General features: G+C 38.9%; 1 protein-coding gene and 1 long non-coding RNA gene across 3 annotated transcripts; one reads left to right on the top strand and one right to left on the bottom strand.

The window, feature by feature from the left end:
• Positions 1-5,304: 5,304 nt before the first annotated feature.
• LOC146002669 (histone-lysine N-methyltransferase SETMAR-like) lies at positions 5,305-6,270 on the bottom strand. The gene has a single exon (XM_083140633.1). The coding sequence runs from the start codon at positions 6,268-6,270 to the stop codon at positions 5,305-5,307; it is 966 nt and encodes a 321-aa protein (XP_082996759.1).
• A 2,730-nt stretch (positions 6,271-9,000) lies between these two features.
• LOC146001860 (uncharacterized) lies at positions 9,001-16,103 on the top strand. Of its 2 annotated transcripts, none has more exons than XR_014443613.1 (3): positions 9,001-9,058; positions 11,955-12,033; positions 15,921-16,103. It is a non-coding gene; the product is annotated as an uncharacterized LOC146001860 (long non-coding RNA). The 2 variants fall into 2 exon arrangements; XR_014443614.1 differs by lacking the exon at positions 9,001-9,058 and adding an exon at positions 10,581-10,665.
• The last annotated feature ends 2,796 nt before the right edge of the window (positions 16,104-18,899 follow it).

Raw genomic sequence — 18,899 nt, forward strand, 5'->3', positions numbered from 1 at the left:
GCCAGTGGAACAAATAAATACATTAATAGATAATTGTTTGCCATTGATATGCCTGGCCTTTTTTTCAAATTTATCAATATTCTGAACAGACATTGGATATTCTAAACCCTCCATTGCCTCATCAAAATCATGTTCATGTTGTTTGTAATAAGTTATTCTCTCAGGATGCCTTGAAACTGGATACAAAGCAGCTAATATACACCACAAAAAGCATTTCTGGTCGGTATTTTCTATATTAACCACGGCTCTTTTGTTTTTAATATTTGCAGGTAATGGCACATATGTAGATCCTTGTAATGAGCTGAATTCAGAAATATTAACATATAACTTGTGTGATGAACCGCATAGGCTCCATCCTGATTCTTTTGCTGCAAATTCAGAGTGTTTAATATTCAATTGATCTATCAAACTGCTTATTATTTTGTCTGAATTTGCATTTGAATATACCGGTACAGTTTCTGTTATGTGGGGCTGTGTAAATTTTGTGCCGTTTGGTTTTTTATATTGTGTAAACAATTTGAGGGACAGCTTATAAGAGCCATTTTGTGCATTTAGAATTGCCTGGAGATCAGAATTTATACTGTTCAAAAAATTCTTAATACCACATCTTGGCTCTGATACAAACCGGTGATCTCTTAATTGGCCATTAAAACTGCTATGGATAGGTTCATAGCGTGGCTGCTTTGCAGGTGAAGCATTAACAGGTGTTTCATGCTTCCTTTTCAGACCAGATGTAGATGGTTGTGTTGATGACTGTACAGAGCAAGTATCTTTATGTGTATATGTGAAGTATTGCATGCTGTATTTTCTATGGCATTTGGGGCATATTTTTGTGGGAGTTCTGCATTTGTCCGGGTTACAAATCTTTTGGTGCTTGGCCCTATTGGGGCTGGATATATTCTTATTGCATTGATTACAATATTTTTGACTTGGCATTTTTGTTGTTGTTTATTATATACAATTTCCTGGGATTCAAATCAAAATTCTATGCTGGATAAAAATATCAGTTGGGTTCAGCACTGTGCTTTGTGTGTGTGTATGTATATATATGTGTGTGTGTGTATGTGTGTATGTGTGTGAATATTTTTGGCTTTGGTATTTATATAAAATTTCTTAGGAATCAAATCAAAATTCTATGCTTAATAAAAAATATCAGTTGGGTTCAGTGCAGACAAAAAAACTGCATAGCTCTATGTCAATTAGTTCTTGAGATTTGTATTTAGGAACCACTTTGGCCCCCCTGCCAAAAATTGGCTTTTATTGCATCAGTGTATATTGTCTCTATGACCTTACTTGGGTTATTCCAGTGCAGACAAAAAAACTGCATAGCTCTATGTCAATTAGTTCTTGAGATTTGTATTTAGGAACCACTTTGGCCCCCCTGCCAAAAATTGGCTTTTATTGCATCAGTGTATATTGTCTCTATGACCTTACTTGGGTTATTCCAGTGCAGACAAAAAAACTGCATAGCTCTATGTCAATTAGTTCTTGAGATTTGTATTTAGGAACCACTTTGGCCCCCCTGCCAAAAATTGGCTTTTATTGCATCAGTGTATATTGTCTCTATGACCTTACTTGGGTTATTCCGCCAAATTATATGCTTCAAGTCTCCTATACTTTGGTGGAGCCTGTTCAGGTTCTGCCCCCCACTTGTGGGTTCCACTGCCGATCCAGCAATGGTGAAGAATCTGCACTGTGCCCTGGCTTATGTAGATTTACAGAGCCAATAGAAACACTGCTTATTTAAACCAATCAGAAAACACCACATCATCACATTATGTCATAACCATTTAATCAATTAATATTGCATAACATGATGCAATAGAAGTGGACCGGGAAGTAAATATGTATGGATGTGGGTGGGTGGGTAGGGGTGGGTAGGGGTGGGTTGGGGGTGGGTGGGGGTGTGTTGGGGGTGCATTCAGAAACATGAGCTCTTCTCTAATATTTTTTGCTAAAGTATTTTCTTCTGAGCGTACATCCCGTTTTTCTGCTGAGCGTACACGCAATCCATACCGCAGCGCCATGCCGCCCCAGCACAGCGGGACTCTCTGGAACTAATCGATCAGTCAATAAGACTGCTAATAGAACTGCAGGAGCTTTGCTAATAAGAATTGCTGAAGGCAATAGAACTGCTGCTCCAAGTATTGATCCCACCGCCCCATCCTACAGCGCCGCGCTGCGGAAATCTGAGGAACTTGCTCAAGTATTAATCCCACCTCGGTACTGCCAGCGCCGCGCCGCGGGAATCTGAGGAACTGCTCCAACAAGTATTGATCCAGCAATAAAACTGCTAATAAGAATGCCGGAGTTGCTAATAAGAATTGCTGAAGGTAATAAAACTGTTTGTTTTCCCCCAGCAAGGTGGGAGTTGAGAATGAATATATTGATTTCCTGGGAGCTGTTGAGAACTTAGGTCAGAAGATATTGATTCCCCCGGCGGGCAGGCAGTTCTCAACAGGGGTAACTTGAAATTTTGTATACATATTATACTCGAGATTCTCTACATTTTATGTCTCTATAATTTTTCTGATATATGCAATACTTAAGCTGTAAATGCATAATTTTTATAAATAGAATTTTCTGAAAAATACAATATTAACAAAATTGTTAATATTTTGAAATCTATACCTGCTAGGGCACTATAACAGTTACTATACTTAAGATATCATACAATATCAAGAGAGGCATATTTTTGACAGGTTTATGGACAACAATCTCACAGAAGTGCCTTTTGTAAGTGTAGACAAATCAATCTGAGGGGGTTCATACTTTCCGAGAAATTCCCGAGGGCATTTTTACAAAAATCTTTGATTAGGCAGGGTTCCACACTTGAGCAAAAAGCTCATATGGGCATGTTGAGCTTGTTTTAAGTGTAAGCAAATCTGCTTGAGGGGGGTTCATACTTTCTTGGGTTTATCCTATATACTGCTGAAAATTTTAAACTGCGTGCCCTATTTTGATGAAATTCGGAGATTTGGGTTGAGTTGTTATGTCCACTTTATTCACAGATAGGCTAATTGGGTCTGGACCTACAGTTATAAGTGAGATCCGAACCATGTGCCTCCAGCGGGTATCGAACCCTGGATGCCTTGATTACAAGGCGACAACGTCCAGAGATTTGACTATTGCTTTGCAAAAAAATAGAGACTCGCCGCAGGGATAGATGGTTATCATAATTCTTCCCCCATTGTCATGGTAAACTGTTTGATCAGTTATATAAACAAAGAAAACAAAAACCTACTCTCTCAGAAGGTCTGAGGTTCGTTTCTTTTTTGACACATATTGCACAGTGGTTGATCTAAATTTGAACTGTATGTGCAGTTCCGATTAGTCTATCTTGAGTCTAAAATCTTATAAATCAAGCTTTAAAAAATATTATCGAGCTTGTTAAACTTGGTGATAAAAGATAGAACATTTCAGTCTTCAAAAATAGTAGGTATAATAATATAATTTAAAGCCTGGATGTTGGGAGGAGCTATCGCCCCTATCACCCTCCCCCTGGATCAACACCTGGAGAGAGTATGATGGTATTCTGTATTCTATCAGAAACGTAATGGATACAAAAGACAAGATACGTGTACAAGAAATGTGAGAAGGGAAGCCCCGAGGATAAACCAAGCAAGCTTGTAAACCTCGATTGCGTCGTATAGGCTCCACTAGGATACTGATGTGTACAAAACCTCACGGCGCGAGGTGTAAAGGAAAATTCCTAAATGGCTTTCACAGAGCTTGTGCTGGCTAGACCTACGCATTCCGACTGACGACCGAAGCGACATCTGAAAGCTATGTTTGTTTGCTTTCCAGAGTTGGGTACACCGACACCATTTCCTTCAACTTCCATCACATGAGTTTGCTACACTTCAGTATTTCACACGAAAGTTCAGATAAAACTAGTATTGTTATTGTCAATATAAATATGTAACATATAAAATGATGTTACGCAAACTATTGATGCAGATTATTGCTTACTATAAGCATTTCAAACTGACCACAGGTCACCCCACGTATATTTGACGCCAACAAAATCACACGAAAGATGAATATCAAGCTTTAACTTTTTCTGGTTTCCATCGTATTTAAACTTCATACAAACATGGGCATAACCATTGCAGTAGATAGCGTACAAGACAAGGGAAATTAAAAAGAAAAAAACTCCTTTCACTTTTTCTGTATGAATTACTTCATTTCCTCCGCACTAGTAATAAATTAATTTTCTGCAAATGGGAGTGTCAACGGTTCGAAATGAGATTTACTTCCGTTTTCTGCGTACAGATGGCAGCACTAGAAGCTACCGTACTGCAAGAAGTACATATTTTACTCGCTAGATGGCGGGCGCACTTATCTGCATTTGGGGAACAAAAACCAGTGCTTTCGTTATTAAAGTAAATTAGCATCAACATAAGAATAAACCTTTAAGAAACATAACATAGAGCATTTCATCCAGTACGGTATTAACAAGAAGAACAATTACCACCCACTATTCGTATAATTGATTGATTGATTTGGCTAATTTTACTTCGCTTCTCTAGCACGTTTGGATAATCTCGAAGCTGAGGATGAGTGAGGATATGATGAAATTGATGAAGTGACACTCACAAAGAACACTCGTGACCAGACCAGGGTTCAAACCCGGGACCCCTGGCGTCGCAGCGCGAATATTCGTATAATCTAGCTGCACCAAAGGGAAGGTTCTGAGTGTTTCTTTGTTAGGGTCACTTCAACAGTATCATGTAATAATGTTTCATCATGCTAATAAAAGAAAGGTAAAGTTGTGGATAAAACTGTGTCATGAAGGCACAGAAGTGAGGTATAGATGGGCTACACATTCTCGATTTCGGTCGTAGTGGAAGTGATGTGAGCAGCATCACGATCCGACCACCTTTACTTCCCATTGATTGGAAGCTGTGTGACCCCAGTGCCACTTCATGCTGGGACTTTGTCAGAAAAATTCTCGCCTTGATCCCTCACCTCGTAATGATACCCAGGTCTAATAATAATGTAATGTTATTGAACCTTACATTAAGAAAACTCAAACTATGGTACTCTTTCTATCGCAGTACATACATCTATGTGTGTATATATACAGTATACAGGGTTATTATAAATGATTGACCCGATTTCATAAATTCACTGTAGCTTTATTATTTGACATATTGTCAAAAAACTTTTCAGACGTATAGAAAAACTCAAAAAGTTTTTTTTGTGACATATTGCAAGTGCTCTATGTGTTCCCCCCTAGCAATTCTGCAAATATCAAGTCGATAATCAAGTTCTTCCCACACTCGGTGCAGCATGACCCTATCAATCCGTTGGAAAGCACTGTTGATGCGAGCTCTCAGTTCTGTTAGGTTTGTTGGTAGCGGAGGCATAAACACTGTATCCTTCAAATAACCCCACACACAAAAAAAAATTGCATGGGGTTAGGTCCGGAGAGAGTGGAGGCCATGGCAGGAGTTGCTGATCATCATCCCCACCACGACCGATCCATCGGTTTGTCAATATCCTGTTTAGGAATTTACGAACATCGAGATGGAAGTGGGGTGGAGTACCATCCTGTTGGAAGATGAAGTCCACACAATCTGTTTCCAATTGTGGCATGAGCCAATTTTCCAGCATGTCCAGATACACGTGTCCTGTCACGGTCTGTTCTGAGAAGAAAAAGGGGCCATAAACTTTACACCGTGAGACTGCACAAAACACATTAACCTTTGGTGCGTTTTTAATGTGCTGCATCACAATGTGGGGAGTCTCTGTCCCCCAGATTCGCACATTGTGTCTGTTCACTGCTCCATTCACAAAAAATGTTGCTTCATCACTAAAGATGAGTTTCTCACAAAACCCATCTTCTTCCATAAGCTGTTGCAACTGTACCGAAAATTCAAAGCGTATGACTTTGTCATCAGGCGTCAGGGCTTGTAGCAATCGCAAGCGGTAACGCTTCTGCTTCAATCGTTTCCGTAAGATCTTCAAAACGGTAGACTGTGGAATGTTCAACTCTCTGCTTGCTTTGTTCGTCGACTTCTGTAGGCTTCGTGCAAAACTCGCTCGCACGAGCTCAATCGTTTCTTCAGTCACTGTAGGCCTACCAGTTGATTTCCCCTTACAGAGGCATCCTGAAGCTGTAAATTGTGCATACCATCGCCGAATGGACTTGGCAGTTGGTGGATCTTTGTCGAACTTCGTTCGGAAGTGTCTTTGCACTGTTACGACAGACTGATGTGAATGAAACTTGAGCACAACATAAGCCTTCTCTCTGCCTGTCGCCATATTGAATAAATGCTCACTGCTGCGCTCTTGTGGCAGAAATCACAAGCGAACCTGCAACACAAAAAAACTTATTGAGTTTTTCTATACGTCTGCAAAGTTTTTTGACAATATGTCAAATAATAAAGCTACAGTGAATTTATGAAATAGGGCCAATCATTTATAATAACCCTGTATATATGTAGTCCTCCTCCGTGGCCGTGCGGTCTAAGGTATTGTGCTTTGGTCTCCGACTGCGCGACGGCATGGGTTCGAGTTCGCCTCTGTTTTTGGCAGGGACGTCGTTAAGGGGGGGCACGCGGGGGCACTGGCCCCGGCAAACGTCCACGTGGCCCCGGGAAACTGTTCTGTATTTGCTGGAAATTTTACTTTGATGACAAATATTACAAAATAATTCTTCAGTAAATTTTGCTTGCAGTTTGAAACACTTCTTCAATTTTCAGTAGCACGAACCCAAGCAAGGCATTTCTATCTTATTTCCCTGTTTCTTGCTTGTTGAACACAAACAGATGTATTGGGAGGGGATGCAGTTAATGGTTTTGTGGTCTGTAGCTATTTTGGGATTTGCATAGGTTGAAATGGGGCGCTGTACTTCCATAATGGGTAATAATAATGACGTAAACTGCTCCAATTGGTTATGGGTTTGCCTTTACCTTGCAATCTTGCAATAAACGAGAGATTATTTTCTCGCGACTTCCAGCCACTAACAAATGTCTTTCTAATTAATAACTCAGCTAAATCACATAACGTGATTATTTGTACAGTGGGATCCACTAGTATTATCTTGCAAATTGTCCATCACCATGTTCGTGCACTTTATTTGACCCAAAAAGAGCTTCAAGAATTAAAAGAAAACTCAAAACAAGCTGCTGACAACTTCTGTACCAGCATACATAAAAATCCATCGCTCAAAAACGCATACTGTGTAAGAGAATAATTAGTGAAAATAGTCATGGACAATTTGCAGGGTAATACTAGTGGATCCCACTGTACAACCAACCCATCATGGAAGTACAGCGCTACATTTCAACCTGATGGCGGAAAATTGAACTTTTTTTCCATCCTCTTTGCCATGGTCGGCATAGTGGATTCACCAAATTTCAGAGTTCTACGATGCCTCAAACAGGCTACAGAGGGCTCTGAGTTGGGTAACTAATTCTGGCCACCCGGTATATAAACTGATAATTCAAACAGAAATCACTCACAAAATATATTTTTAGTGAATAATATTTAAAATAAACAGATATGATATGAATGTGACTTTACTTATGTGTTTGGTGTGCACGCACGCACACGCGCAGACACACACACTGTCTCTCACTCGCAACTGATGTACGCAGAGGGGTGGCTGAAGGAGCTACAGCCCCCTTCGAAATTTTGAGAAAAATCAATATTGTCAGATAAAAGCAGTAAAGAACTCGGGGAAAAAAAAAACAAATTAAAATTCGTCTTAAAATGGCCTATTGCCATTTTTGAGAGAGGAAAGTTTTTAATACACGAAATATCTTATTGTGTATGCCGCCGCCCTAGAAAGCCGCTTTGTACTATCCACCTTTCCAATTTCAGCCCCTTCCGAGAAAAAAGTCCTGCGTACGCCAATGATACTCTCCCAATATAGAGGGTGTTCATAAAGTTCCGGTACCATTACAAATGTACATTACATTTATAATGGTGCCGGGACTTTATGAACACCCTGTATTTTTAGCACATAACAAGCGCAAAAACATGAATACATAGAAATCAGAAAACAGGAAGTAATAGCAGTAATAAAAGAAATATAATGAAAAAATAATGATTTTAAAAATACAAAAAGAACATTAATAAGTACAAGAAAGAAGAAGAAAGAAGACAAACAAAGATTAAGTGAAACAAGGTGAAAAAGGACGACGTAGTACACCCTGGACTGGATTTTGCAGACTGTGTCTTGTCCTTATGTGTGCCGAGTGTCCCTTTACAGTCTCAGCTTTTAACCGAAGTGAGAATATTTTAATATTTTAGTTACAACACGACATTACAGTTATGTTATTAGTACATTTTAGTTCTGGTAAGGGGCTGGATCCCGTATAAAGTGACGGGTGCAAAAAGCCTAAGTGCTGACGCACCCAAAATTTTAAACTCAAAATCAAAAAAATCTAAGATGATGATAAAGAAAAGGACAACAATAACATGATAAAAAGCAACAACAATAACAAATAGGTTACGAAGAAAATTACATAAACAGTAACAAAAATGACAAAGCCCATAATGTAAGTTTATTTTTGTTAGCGTTATGCTTCGGTACCCAAATGAAAACTGGGTCTGGTTGTCATTCTCCGGGGATCGAACCCGGAACCTTTTGATTACAAGGCGACAGCAATACCCGTTAGCCATGAGAGCGGGGCAGCTTCCATTATCGAAATCTTTATTGACATTTCAATATTAATTTCTACTTTATTTTTACCTTTCTTGGAACCGATGTGTATAAAATAACAACTGCAAATGAAAAAAATTCTCGACACCAGAACGGACTCGCGTTCCACTTGAACAAGCACTATCTTGATTTGCAGATGTTTAAGAAGGCTTGACATGACAATGCACATGTATCCATTGTAAACCTTCCTTTCTGGATCAGAGATTCGTCAACAGAGGAACAGATGGCTTCTGAAAGAACGAAAAGAATGTCTTTGAACTTTGCATAGTATTGAATACGAGCGAAGGGATGTGGTATGAATGTAAACACTGACTTGCGTGTAAGGTTTATTTTTGGATAGGCTGCAATCGTATGATGGCAGTGTGTGCCTACAGACATATTGTAAGTATACTTGCATGCATTATTCTGCATGTATTTGTATTCTTCTGAAATACGGCTACTTTCTGCCACTTTAACTAAAACCTACAGTTGGGATGAATGATGATTAGATGAAATTGATGAAGAAAGACTCGCAAAGGAACGGCCAGGCCATGATTCAAATCCAATACCTTCAATGACAAGTCCAGAAAACTTAATACTTACATTTCTGTTTAGCCATACTTCTAATAATCTCGTATTTTTCTTGGGTTGTTGTGAAGGCGGGTATATGCCAGTATACTCTGTCCCGGGTATATGTGGGGCAGGGCCGCGCATAACGGTAAAGAAGCAGTACGCGTTGCTGCTACGAGCTGGTAGCTGCAGCCGCATTTTACTCTTCATGCACTCTCACTTGCTCTAGAGATTCCCGGAATAGAGTATAGGTCAATGGCTCATAGCAAATGGGCATTGGTCTCCAAGATATACGTCATTTTTATGTTGAATTTTTTATATTTCAAAATGCAAGTATAAATACATTCCGCGGCAAAAAAGAATCGCCCTTAGTGATAAAATAGAATATTTTCTTTCAAGCAGTATGTTTTATTTTCTTTGTAATTATTTTGACAATTGTACATACTGTACGTAATTTTAACATTTTCTGATAATTTACTTAGTTTAACAATGAAGGTAATAATAAAGAAATCAACAAAGAAAGCAGTTAGTTGATTAAATTGTTAAGCTTTTTGGCCTTTATTGCCTTCCGCTATTGTTTAGTTACCTTTGTTTGGTCTGATGTATAGTTCAATTGTTACATTTGTTTAGGGATTGGTTTCATAACCTCATGTTTCTCTTATGTATAGGTTAAGTTGCATTTACTGTATTTCTTGAAAATGTAATATACTCTACATTTGCAATAGAAAATATACATAACAAAGAATTAACGTAATTTGCAATAAAAACTGTACATAACAAAGAATCAACGTAATTAGGGTCACAATAGTAATAATAATAATAATGTGAAAAAATGTAGGAAAATGTAAGAACTCCCTCCTTCATCTACATAGTATGTACTTTAAAATATCACATACTGACTGTTGTAAATATTACATTGTTGAAATAAATCCACAAATGAAGAAATCCTGCTTGAAAGAAAATTTTTACACTTTATTACTAGGGGGCGATTCTTTTTTGCCGCGGAGTGTACAACCACGCGGTTGATTTTTTTTCATTCGAATCGATTCAATTAATTGGTAGTAATAGTAATTGGAGAAAAGTAACCTGCTTGATTCAGCTGCGTAGGGAGATCAGATGTTGACTGATTGAATCGTTGTTTATGTCTGAAGGTAAAGTAGCACATGTGGCAACGCTGTACCCAGCCTTGGGTCTACCTCTGTTCATTTGTCGCGTGGACAACAGGAAATCATTTAACACGTGGAACCTTTTTATCGCTAACGTCATCCGGAAATGTAGTTCCTTAACAAAGCAGGTAAATGTTGAAATCAAGCGAACACTTGCAACCAATAGAATTCGTGTTTTATTCCTTTGGGAAATATTATCTTTGAGCTGGATAAGACCCATTCGATTTGACATTTCTTTTGCTAGTTACCCACTGGAACCTTAGGCATCGTATTGTAAGTATCCACTAATCAAATATGGTAAATGTCTGTTATAATGGAGACACATTTCTTCATTTTTACAGAAGAAACTACTTACGGAAATGAGCTTCTGTAGCATTTTGAAAGTTCGGGGAGGTATTGTCTCACCGTAGAATGCTGCACAACAAGAAATAAGCACTTTTGATATCATAAACTTGCATTTTGTGCGTAGCGACAACTTTATGGCGTTGTTTCCATTATGTACCTGCAGATGGCGCGAGCGTCGAAAGTCACGTGGTCTCGCCAGTGTTTCCAAACGTGCCGTTTTTTTACGAGAATTTTTTTAAACTATGCTTACCTAACCTAACCCAACCTAACCTAACCCAACCTAACCTAACCTGGCCTGAAATGGTCCGTGGGGCTATCGTGAATGGTTTTTGGGGCTATCGTCAATGGTTTTTGTGGCTATCGTGAGTGGTTCGTGGGGCTATGGTGAATGTTTTTTGGGGCTATCGTGAATGGTTTTTGGGGCTATTGTGAATGGTTTTTGGGGCTATCCGTCAATGGTTTGTGATGACATAATGAACACGAAAGTAGGTATTTTCCGGTTAAGAAGGTGGAAACACTGCATGCCCTTTCCAAATCGACAAAAGACAAGCACGACGCGCGATGATCCACAGCTGTGAGCGCCATATTGTATGTTCCGCAACGGAAGAAAGGGACCAAAAGAAATAGGCTACTCGTAATGTGAAAAATCGATGTTATTTTCGTCTAAAAAGCATAATGGCACCTTCAACTATGTTCCGCAATACATAATTGGTAAGTATGAACCATACGAAACACAAAATATCCGATTTTAATGTGTCTCCAATATAACAGACATTTACCTCAAATATAGATTTGAAACTTAAGCCGACATGTTATTAGAAGCTACGCTGTAGACCAGTTGTTTTCCTGTCGAGTTTACGAATTGCAGGGTGCAAATTGTATGGCATGGCAATTACGCCCAAAACTTGAATGGTGTTTCTTTTTACTTCGTAACTCAATAATGACCTAAATGTCACTTACCATGTTTTACTTTGTAATCAAGGGATCTCTGGTTCGATACCCGGTGGAGGCATAGTGGTTCGGATCCTACTTTAAACTGTAAATCCAGTCCCGATTAGCCTTACTGTGCACAAAGTGGACTTAAAACACCAAATCAATCAATCAATGACTAGTGTTGGTACCGACATTAGATAATAACTAACTATGTTGCAAATTGTGTTAATTTAACTATTAGACATAACATACAGAATTAAGTAATTGAGTCATTTTACTTGCAGGAACGGGAAACAAACATGTCTTGGAAATTAATCCTTTTGTTTGTGACTTTGGCCATGGTGTTGGCAACACTGGCGGAAGGTGAGTATAATTTACATACGTGTCCTTGTATTTCACTTAGTGTAGCGACGGAAGAAATTTTATTGAAGGCAGCACGTAGTGCTCGAAGTGAGGTGTTGGGTGCGGTGGGATGGCATCCCCCAACTAGCAAGATTTTCACAAAGCATCCCCCCAAGATAACTACCCATAAGGCTCGAGAAGCAGGCAAAAGGGAGGGGTGAGCAGATGTGGTAGGTTTACAAAATGTATAAGCCTGATTGATTTGATTAATTTTACTTCGCTTTTCTGCCACTTTTGGCTAATCGCTAAGATGATGAGTGATGATGTGATAAAATTGATGAAGGAAACTCACATTAAGGCTAATCGGGACTAGACCTACAGTTTAAAGTGGAATTCGAACCACTATGTGCCTTCACCTGGTATCGAACCAGGGACCCCTTGATTACAAAGTAATTTAGGTCATTATTGAGTTACGAAGTAAAAAAAACATCATTCAAGTTTTGGGCGTAATTGCCATGCCATACAATTTGCACCCTGCAATTCGTAAACTCGACAGGAAAACAACTGGTCTACAGCGTAGCTTCTAATAACATGTGTGCTTAAGTAACTCAATAATCACCAAACATTTCACTTAACCATGTTCTACTTCCGATCCATTCCATTGAAAAGCGGCATGCGATTTCTTATTTTACACTTTTTCTAAATACAGTCTTATCGATAAAAATGTCCCAGTAGCAGTCACTTTTCGATTGGCTGTTGAATAAGTGAAAGCAGTCTGGTTGTCGACCATGGTCATAGCATGGAGTTGAGGAGTGAACTTGTAGCGCCTTTCAAATCTCCCCTCCAACTTTACCTATTCAACGGATTCGGACTACGGGGATTCGAGGGTGCCAATTCGGACACGGCTTATTCAATTTGATTCCAGAGGCGCAACCACGAATTTTTGTCTGGGGGGGGGGGGACAAGTACCAGGATAAACGTACCAATAATAATAATGCTAATAATTAGAGCCCGGAAGTTTGGCAAAATGCCTCTTTTTATCTACTGCATATATTGATAAAATTTTTCCGGATATACGTTTCTTATGTTGTTTCGAATGTTTTGGAAGCCTTTTCATTTTGCCTATTTTGCCTATTTGGGACCCCACTACCTATTTTTAATTATAATGCCGTTTTTTGCCTTTTTCAATGAAATTTGACATTTTTTTTTAAAAAAAAATGTGTATATATATTATTTTTCTCCCAAAAAACGTTGTTGGCATTTATTTTTCTTCCGTTTATTATGTGAATAATTTTCGCCTTATTTAAGTAATATTGAACTCACGCATGTTTCAACATTGCTGAAGGAGAAAAGTGTGAGAAAAAAGTATTTCATGCTGAGTCAGGATATTGCCTTTCGGTTAACATTTCTTGTGCATGATTGACTTCTAAAGTGGACAGGTTGATTTCGAACACAAAGAAGATATTTCTGAAATCTCCCTCTCGAACCCGAAAATTTCAGGAAGTTGCGATTGAGCTTAGTTTACCTCAGCAACCAGTCTTGACGAGATAGGGAACCTGGATATCAGCAGCTATATATTATGCTAACAACCTTTAAAAAATCAGTGAGGTGATCGATGCTCTTCCAGAAAATGAAGCGGCTTCAATTCGTGAAGTGAAAAAACTCCTGTGCTATTCAAGTTCTTTTGCACATTATGGTGCATTGCCAGAGACAATTACAATTATAGCATCCATGAAAATCTTCGAAGAATGTATGCAGCAGATGATGGAAGTGCCAGGAGAAAAGGGGTGAGCTGTTGCGGAAAAGTGCTAACGGGTAGTGAGTGCAAATGAGGACTTGAAACAATTGAAAACAATTTGTGATATTCTAAAAGGTGAAAATGCTGTTACCAAAATGAGTCCAGCTACATTAGCTTGTTTTATGTATGCTCCAATAACTTCTGTCGAAGTAGAAAGATCATTTCTATTATGAAAAACATTCTCTCTGACAGACGACTATCAATGAATGTTTAGAACTTAAAAAGCACCTTGTAGTTATGTGCAATCAAGACGGAGAAAATTGAAATGCTCGTCCCAATTTAGATTTTAACATTTTGCCAGAAATTATAGATAAAAGTAAGCGACTTCTAAATGTGCCTTTTTTCGGTTTATTTTGCCTTTTTTTTCATTTTTAGTGCCTATTTACCACATTTTAAATGCCTTTTTGCCTGCCTATTTTAACGAAAATAAATGCCTGAACTTCCGGGCTCTACTAATAATAAATAATGTTAACAATAATAATGTTATTATTATAACATTATTATTGTTATTATTGATTTACTATATTTTACTTCGCTTTTGTGCCACTTTTGGCTAATTTGCGAAAATGGAATGGATGGATGATATGATGAAATTTATGAATGGACACTCACAAACATCCATACCAAGTCGGGATTCGAACCCGGGAACAACATTATTCTTATTATTAGTAGTAGTAGTAATGGTAGTAGTAGTAGTAGTGGCAGTAGTAGTACTAGTAGTGATAGTGGTAGTATCAAAGACGTAATTACCTGGTAAATTATGCAAAAAGGGGGTAGAATTTGGTGCTATAGCCTCTGTGTTTAGTGTTGCCCACGAGACGAGACTTTGGCCTGTCTCGTCTCGTGGAAATGCTGTGAAATGCTGTCTCGTCTCGAAAATATTCGTTTGTCTCGGGACACATGATCAATCTCGTCTCGTCTCGAATTTTTAAAAGCCTGTCCCGTCTCGTCCCGTGGGCAACACTATCTGTGTTCGGACAAACTATTTGAATTATTTTTTCAACACGTTCAATTTCACATTAATAATGGAAAACAAGCACACAAACTATTTTTGAAAGACAAAATGCTTCATAAATGCATTCCAAATATTATTCTTTTTTACATTAACATGTATAACTATGATGCATAATATTTGTTTCACACACATGCAACATGGAGCGACGTGGACACTAAATTGTGTACGTATTCAAAGTTTCATTAATACATATTATATACAAATATATTATTTGAATACATTACACAATCAATTCATCCATCTCACAATAAACCAGCCAGACCCTGTGGCTGAGTGGTTAGCACATCGCGCTGCGACGCCAGGGGTCCCGGGTTCGAATTCCGGTCGGGCATGGTTGTTTGTGAATGTCCATTCATCAATTTCATCACCCATCCCCATCTTCGCAAATTAGCCAAGAGGCACAAAACGCGAAGTAAAATCAAATCAAACAATCAAATCACAATAAACCAACAGCAAAACTTACATGAATTGTCTTTCAAATGTGCACGCTCCCTTTCCTCAAAACAATTATTAATGCATTTAAAGCAAAATCAATGAAGACAAGTCTGGTAATTTGCAATGCATTACAGAGAACAATGATATATGGCGAGCGAAGCGAGCAAGGAAAATTTTGAATCCAACTTTTTTGCAGGCTGAAGTCAATGTTGATTTAATATAGCTCCCGAGTCAGGGCCGGGGCTTCCCCTTGCCTCCTCCACACCCCTGGCCCTCCAGGTTTGCCACGCTTCTTCTAAGCTGCTCAACCAACACTTCGCGTATTGTGCGTATGCTGTTGATGTCGTCGGTTGAAATTGTTGCTTATTGGCAACACTGTAGGTGGGTGGCGTGACCTTGACTGGACTGTTTTCGTGGAGAGAGCTTTAACAGACATTCGTGATTTGAAACAAACGTGCATTTGGTGCAGACGTAACTAACGCTACGCGGTGGATATTTCCTTGCAAACGACAAATAAAATTTCCCGCATCCTGACGTCACATGAAACCCACCTATAGAAAGAAACTATTGTGTATATATCACATATAAAATTCATGCTAACATCTTTTGAAATGTCTCACTTTATTGTGCTACATCTCTTTATTTTGCTCAATTTTCCAGCGAGGTCAAAGCGTGGGATCTGCTTGGAAGAATGCTCAGGTGATGAAGATTGCGAGGAGAGGCAGATTTGTGAATACAACGGCTGTGGCCATGTTTGCACACCTTCATTACCTTGAAATCTGGAACGAGAAATGTCACGTAATTGTGAAGTAAACACATCCAGCACGATGTAAACAATAAATAGTTTTCAACCAAAAAGTTTTTGTAGTATGTTTCATAACTCCAATAACAAAAACGCACGCACAGGCCCATAGCTGCAGAATTTTATTTCGGTGGTGGGGCTCATCACTTATCAGCAGCCGCAATATAAAGGCGAAAAGTGAGGAGTAGAAAAAAATACTGGCAATATGTATTGAAAATTTCTCTACAACTTCCTGTTTGCATTTTGCTGTTTTACAGTCCTATTAAGGATAATATAAATAAAATGTAATGATGTGTAAATTGTTCCATGGTATAACATGGTTATGTACCATGGAACAAGCCCTCTTGTACCTTGGAACACAGAATGTAGGTTGGAATACGGCTGTAAAACAACTTAAATAAAGCTCAAATTTAGCTGTCATTATAATCCAGTATTACAAATGCGAGGGTCGTGTGAAAAGTTCTAAGAATGGTTGACATAAAAGAACGACTTTCGATGGACCATTTCCATCCCACGAGAGGTCTCATACATTTCCTAACGGGACACGGTCCCTACTGTCCACACCTAAATAAGCACAACCTCAGACAGACTGATAAATGTCTGAAATGTACAACCGAGACGGACACACCGGAACATTAAGCCTTCTTTTGCCACACATCGAACAAACAAATCGAAGATTTAAGACAAAAGCTACCAAACTTCAACACGTACCAGTTAATAAGAAATCCCGAGCACTTTACGTTACTAAACGACTTAACAAACCTGGTGTCGAAAGAGGAACATTCCCTCTTCAAATCCGGCATCACTCACCTCCCCATTCAACCCCTACCTCCGGAATGTAATATACCCCCCAGAAGATCACAAATAATCCACCTTCGACAAACTCAACAACAGGACATCCCTCCTTCGGACTAAGATCACCAAGAGGATAATGAAGCAGAACCTATCACAAGAACATCAAGAAGGAGACACTAATACACAAGACAGTGATACGCCAGAAACAAAAAAAGGTTACGCCTCCCCGGAGAAAGGCAAAGGATAACACTGCAAGGACTCGACCCAGGATCCAACCGAATTTAACCCAGATTTTTCTTTTTCGTTTCTTTCTTAAACTGTAATCTTACACCCCTTCTTTATTCTCGTTACTAAACACTCTGCAAACTTCTCTCACTGATTCTTGACAATTCTCCGTATTTCCACTACCGAACGTACTAATGTACCCGATACTTCCCAGGAAATCTCCCTACTTCTTTCCTTCCTGATGATGTCCCAGGTACCAACCGTCGTACCGATGTTCATCCCAGTCCGACCAACTCTTGATGGTCTCCCGCAAGTCTCCTTGCATCAGGTACCACTCGTTCTTTCATTTCCCTTCCTAGTATTAATATGTACATCTCAAAGCCAATAATACTCTCACTATCTCAAAAATAACAGACTAGAACATAGACCATGCTTAACATTCATAGAATCGTGTTAATGTCTATTCCTCATCTCATCCATGAACACTAATGCACACGACACACAATAAAACTTATCCTAAGAAAACATTACCCACCCAATTACACACTTATGTAATTTCGTATCTGTGATCATAAATAATATTAATGTTAAACACTAACACATATTTACTTCCTACTATTTCTAACCTTTATCTTAATCTTCTTACCTTGTAGAATGATGTAAAACCAACTTTGTTCAGGAAAACCGAACAAATTTGGTTCTTCACACTGGAGCATTCTTGGCAATGTCACAGTGAATTATTGTAATGAAAAATGGAAAATAAAGGATGAATCAAAGAAAAGCGGGGGAATCCGTAAAAAATTCACAGAACTGACGCCCTGGGTTAATTTTCAGGTACCAGGGCATAAGCGCATACCTCCGAAAGTAGGTTGACTACTTTTATCCGTATACATAAAATAATAATCGTTCTATGTAACCATATCTTGTATACTGTTTAGGAAATAGAATTCTTTGTTCAATGGTTGACAGATGACGGCAGTGATGCGCCAGGAGGTAGAAACAGCAGAGCAGGTGTTAGTGTAATGCACAATTGAGAAGATTGAGCACCGTGCAGTGATAAAGTACTTCGTGCAAAAGGGAATGAAGACGACATAAATTAATGCCGATATGAACATATTCCATGATACATGAAGTTGTTTGTTCCAAGGTAGAAGTGGATGCGCATTTCAACAAATATGGCTGCCTAAGCTACAGGTTACAATAAATTACTGAACTTAGCATGCGCATTTACTCAAAAGATGATAAGAAACACGCTGTATATAATGTCACAAACAAGATTTAGTTCCTTGGTTAGAATACTAGAAAATAAACCGCTAAGATGTACCTTCATTCCTACTTAACACTATCCAATAACACAATCCAATATCCCTACAAAAATAATAAGCTACTTGCAGTAATGTATTTCAAGGTATTAAACTTTGCTTCAAATAACCAAAGGCAGATACCTGAAATACTTGCAGCACACATTGAACATGTGTGGCGTGCCCAAGGGGGGATTGTTTTCGTCCAATCACACTCAACCTTCAGCCAATGGGCGCAGCTGTCATTCTGCTCGTCTACTCCACGTGGAGTCTCAGTCACATGACTGCGCTGTTGCCGTACTTTGCAACTTCAATGTGGAGACCGTGGGAAGGTGCTTGTGCGCGGAGGGACAAGGTGGCGTAGAGTAGATGTGTGGCAACACTGTGCGTTGAATGTGATTGTTGGAGCTGGTGGGCTTGTTCCGTGGACTTCAAAGCTAGCCGGTCGTTAACGTACCTAGCGCGTCGACTATACCTCTTAATTAATGTAATGGAAATGGTGAACGATTTACGTAT

The sequence above is a fragment of the Lepisma saccharinum genome, chromosome 18 (genome assembly GCF_977018435.1).
Source record: "Lepisma saccharinum chromosome 18, izLepSacc3.1, whole genome shotgun sequence".
Lineage (NCBI taxonomy): Eukaryota > Metazoa > Arthropoda > Insecta > Zygentoma > Lepismatidae > Lepisma > Lepisma saccharinum.

What these genes read in the sequence shown, in the direction of transcription:
- LOC146002669 (XM_083140633.1), bottom strand. Translation starts at nt 6,270, where the DNA reads ATGGCGACAGGCAGAGAGAAGGCTTATGTTGTGCTCAAGTTTCATTCA.